Source organism: Nicotiana attenuata, unplaced genomic scaffold (assembly GCF_001879085.1).
Source record: "Nicotiana attenuata strain UT unplaced genomic scaffold, NIATTr2, whole genome shotgun sequence".
In the NCBI taxonomy this organism is placed as follows: domain Eukaryota; kingdom Viridiplantae; phylum Streptophyta; class Magnoliopsida; order Solanales; family Solanaceae; genus Nicotiana; species Nicotiana attenuata.
Window position 1 is genome coordinate 214,702 of NW_017671540.1, and position 4,924 is coordinate 219,625.

The 4,924-nt window shown below is 34.0% G+C and overlaps 1 protein-coding gene across 1 annotated transcript; it reads right to left on the reverse strand.

Annotated features, from left to right (window-relative positions):
* Nucleotides 1-2,449: 2,449 nt before the first annotated feature.
* LOC109208878 (LOB domain-containing protein 37-like) lies at nt 2,450-3,794 on the reverse strand. The gene is made up of 2 exons (XM_019372032.1): nt 3,362-3,794; nt 2,450-3,257 (listed from the first exon to the last, which is right to left on the reverse strand). The coding sequence occupies exons 1-2, from the start codon at nt 3,543-3,545 to the stop codon at nt 2,767-2,769; spliced, it is 675 nt and encodes a 224-aa protein (XP_019227577.1). The 5' UTR covers nt 3,546-3,794; the 3' UTR covers nt 2,450-2,766.
* Nucleotides 3,795-4,924: the final 1,130 nt, after the last annotated feature.

The following is a 4,924-nucleotide window of genomic DNA, read 5'->3' on the forward strand; positions in this document are numbered from 1 at the left end:
GCTTAATTACTTCCTTTTATACATGTATTTTGATATATAACTTTATGTGGAACATTGTATATTAAAGATAGATAGAAAACCGATTTTTATATGCTTCTTCATTTTCCTTCTTCACTTGAAAAGGTAACATTTTGTTATGCGAAAAAGTAAGAAAAGAAATAATATTCAATAGGGTGACGATAGTTGAAATAGATAATCACAGACATGAAAATTAACCAACTATAAATAAAATGCCGTGAAAATCCACCAAATTCAGGTGAAATTTTTTCTACATGAACATTTTTATTATTTTATTTGTTTGAAGAAAACAAAAGAATAAAAGAAGAAAGAGATAAGCAATCTAACCCGTCAACTTTGTTCTTTCCCAACTCAGAAGTATCCAAACCCCGCTTTCATTTCCCTATCTTCCTTGTCGGGATTTCACTGTGGCTGGCCTTTCTCTCCCCTATTTGGAAACCCATGTTCTTGTTTATGCGTAGGAATAATTGGAAGATCGAGTTTTATAGTGTAGTTTCAACCTCTAAGAAGTTGTTAAGTCATTTTGTATACTTAATGCCTTTTTAATATCATGAATCCGTTTTACAAACGCTTAGGTACCTCTTTCAATGATTTCTCGGCAGTTACAATAAGGAAGACTTTAAGGAGAAGTTTAAAATTAACAAATTAAATAGAGTGAAGTAGAGGATTAATGAAGGAAAAATTCAAAAAAAGGAGAAAAAAGAAAATGCAATTGCTGGCCATAGAGAGGTGCCACATCACCTTTTCTATGCCCAGCTTTATATAGATATATAGATTACAATTCTTCTTGCCATCGTAGATATGGTGGGTTATAATCAAATATCTCGAACTTTGTGAACAGAAAAATTTCCAGAAATGACTATTTATAGCTTATCCTTTATAAATTACTCCTATTTTTACCTACACAATTATTTATAGCGTATTTTAGATCATAAATTTATTTAAAAATTTGAAAAAATAACACTGTATAGCTGCTGTAAAAATAATTGCCGAAAAAATATATAGAATTTGTATATTTTATATATATATATATATTCTGTATATTATATACAAAAGTTATATAAATTCTATACACTTTTTCGACTAGCAGATGTAAATAGTTTCTTGTGCGCGCTATAAGTGATATTACCCAAAAATATCTTAAATTTTCATGACTAATGGAATTTTTTTATTTTTTCAGGTTTAATTGACACTATAGTTCTGTGATGCATTTTTTTGTCTCACAATTTTATGGGCATAAAAGTGTAAGATATGAGTTCTTAAATTTTAAAAAGAAAATTCTTAAATTTTGTGTCTAGTGAAATTTTTTTATTTTATGGCTTGATATAATTGACACTAAAGTTTGTGATGCCTTTTCTTTGTCTCATAATTTCATGAGATAAAAAGAGGCAAATCTTCTCTCACTAGTGTAAATTATAAAGAAGTACAGACAAAGGAAGAAAAAGGGGGACAATGCCAACTCGAGGCTGACATGGACCGTACGCCTTCATTTTAATTGGCTGAAAAAGACGGAAAAACTGCAAACTTCTTGCTTCCATTCTTCCAGGGGCCATGTCCCACTTTTATAGTGGGCTCCATTTCTTATTTATTACTGAGAGGAACACATATATTTGATTCTTCTTTGACAATCTTAAGTAGATTAGTATAGTAGTAGTACTCGTACTACGCCTCTTAACGCTCTCCAAAAGCCGCCTCTCTCTCTCATTCCCAAATCCAACCCCTATTTTTCCAGGCCCACAAATACATACCCACTTGTTGTCCCTTTTCGTATACAGTAATAACTCCATTAATATTGCTTACCTCAACTTTGGATAACTATGGATTCCACCCAATGAAAAACAAAACTATGTGTATGACCTTGTTTCCACGTACTCTACTTCACATTTACGTGGACAAGTCAATTTTGTTGACTACTTCCCCCTATCAACTTGGAGCTCCCAACCTTTTATTCTCTTAAAATTCCTTAGCTTTAGAATGATCAAAGTATTAAATTGTCAGCTGTGGCTTTATGTAAATTAAACAATTTTAGCACTAGATAGCTTCCAAGTTTTTTAAGAGTATGATGGTGACGAAATGATATTTAAGTCCAAAATCTTATCTAATCTTGGACTTTTGCTAACCTCTAAACCATAAAAATCAGGTATCTTGATCTTTACAACACCATCCCATTTTTATTAACCTTAATTACTCATGTCCTTTGATTAATTAACATGTTCATAAGCTGGTGTATGTTCTTTTATCTTCTCTTAGTGAGATTTACCAGGTACCAATAGTGGCAGATCAAAAATTAAATGACGTGAGTTCTGAATTAAACAAACCTCTTCTGAAAGATATATCTGTTCATATATATATATATATATATATATATATATATATATATATATATATATATATAGTCGGATCATCCAATACACTTCAGAACAATGTAATGCAAGTAAAGAAAGATAAGCAATCAATTTATTCATGTCCAACATTCATTAGACTCCTTATGTAACACGAAAATGAAAGAAAAAAAAACAATAAGGAGAACAAGAAAATATTAAGGAAGGAATCACCGGCAAACTTTCACTTTCCCCTCCTTTCAACTGTTCGTAATAAAGAAAAGCTTGAAAGAAGAGAAATCCTGTGCCAATGATTAACAAAAACTCTCCCGGAATTTACTTCCGGGAAAAATCCTTCCCCCATAAAAAAAAACAAGGAAAAAGATTAACAGAAGATTAAGGTTAATAACAAAAACACTAGAGCAACCTAATTGAACAAACTGAGTAATTTCGGTTCATATCCTTGATGATTTCCAATAACAGTACCACTCTCAAAACACGTAGTGGTTCCAGATTCTTCGGAATTCATCGACGGCGTTCCCGGTCGCCGATTCTCAGGCAATGCGTGGCTAAAAACCTTCTGACTCTGAAAACCCGGTGTTAAACTGAGATCAAGATCCGCCAACTGCAATACTTTTGAAGCTTCCTCTGGAAAACGGCGTCGTTTTTGCATCGTTGGTTGTATATTGTTTTGACTAGGATGTTGAAGCTTAAATACGTTGGTGCACTCAGACGACTCATCAATATCTAGTGAAGCACCGAGGAAATCGGGGATCGGCCGCAACGCGCCGCCACGAAGGACTGTTTCAACCGCCGCTTGACAAACGTGCCAATTGCCTGTCCATAATAACCCTACGGCTCCGTTCACTGGGTTCACTGTTCTCCCAGCAGCTTCGTATAACAAGGACTGAAATAAAGCTGCATATATACAAAAAAAAAAAAATCTCAATTTATAAGCAAATAAATATTCTGGAAACTAATGAACAAGAGAGTTGTCGAAAACTAGGTTAATAAGTACATACAAGGTCGTTGATTTTCAGGGACAGCGGAAATGAAGGACATGAGTCCAGCACGGCCAAAGAACTTAGCGACAAAGACGGTGGCGTGGCCTTGGGCTTCAGCGGTTTCGATCCATTGCAAACATGGCCGGAGAATACAGTTCTCACTGCATCCTTTTCGAAGAACTCGACAACCATTGCAACTCATTCTTTTGTTTGCCTGTTATCTTGTTTGGATATACAATAAAATGATGTAGCCTTTATATATTAATGGTTACCAGGGCATGAATAAAGATGAGAAAGAAGGAGACAAAGGGTACCTATACTTTTGCACCAAGAAACAGAAACTTGGGTAGAAAGAGGAGAGAAGATATAAGAGTATAGGCAAGGAAAAAGAGAATGTAGTGTGTCTATATATAAACGCAAGAGGTGAGAGAGAAAGAGTCGGCTTCAAGTTTTTCACCTTTTTTTTGTTATTTTTTTTAGACAACTCTCTGTGTTTTGTGTTACTTATAAACAATTACACGTTATATTTATTACCAATGGGTTGACGTCTAAACAGAGAGCAAGTAATCTGCTCTAAATAATAAAATCATACTTTCATTGTAAATTGACTAAAAAGTTTTAGGCCTTTTTGTTAAATTAATTAAATAAAAAGGTTTGGGCAAATCCTAGCCAGAGATAATTTATTCTAGATATGAGGTAGAAGATAGGAATAAACAAGCATGACTGAACATAAAATTTGATTATAGTTGCGATTGAATATCATAATGTAAGAAATAGATGGTTACTCCAATAACATCAAATGATAATGAAGAATACATGAATAAAAGGAGTCACCATTCTTTGAACAAGACCGATTTCCATTCATTTGATGAAGTTGAATTACAGATGGATGCTGAGATTCTAAGCTCTTATCTCCTTTTTCGGCGAGGAGCCTGAGATTTAAGGAATATCTTCCCTTTTAGAGAGATGTATATGTCTTTTTTTATTTTGTGTGTTCCTCTCAGCCCCCCTTTATGTCACACTCTCACCCAGTGGTCCTTAACCGGAGTACCTAATTTCTTGGAATATCCCGTAAAATATTCCTCTAAAATATCTAAGGCCTCGTTTGGCTATGAGTTTTGCTAAAATAAATTTGGGATTTATTTTCAAAACTCATGTTTGGCCATAAATTTTGCCCATATTTTGGCCAAATTCCAAATCCCAAAATCAGCTATTGAGTTGATTTTGGGCCAAAATCCAAAACTTGTGAATTATATACATGTTTTTCCAAAATAAAGTTGGAAAATATGTTTTGAAAACGTATGTCCAAACACATTTTCATCTTCAAACCAAACTTCACCCAAATCAGATTTTTTAAAATAAATTTGGGATCTATGGCCAAACGCTAGCTAAGTGTTGAGCTAGCCGTTTAGGCCGAACCGAGTGTTCGACCTTGACCGTGACTGAATCACTCGCCGGTATATTGCTTCCTATACGTGACATCGGCTTGGTTGACTCTTGGTCGTTCTTCCTAAAGCAGAATTCTTTTGTTCAGTTTTTAACCTATACAACTTACATTATCTCTCTTTCGGAAAATCAACT

Coding starts and splice junctions, on each gene's coding strand:
- LOC109208878 (XM_019372032.1), bottom strand. CDS start 3,545: ATGAGTTGCAATGGTTGTCGAGTTCTTCGAAAAGGATGCAGTGAGAAC. Junction 3,258..3,361: donor CCCTGAAAATCAACGACCTT/GTATGTACTTAT, acceptor GTATATATGCAG/CTTTATTTCAGTCCTTGTTA.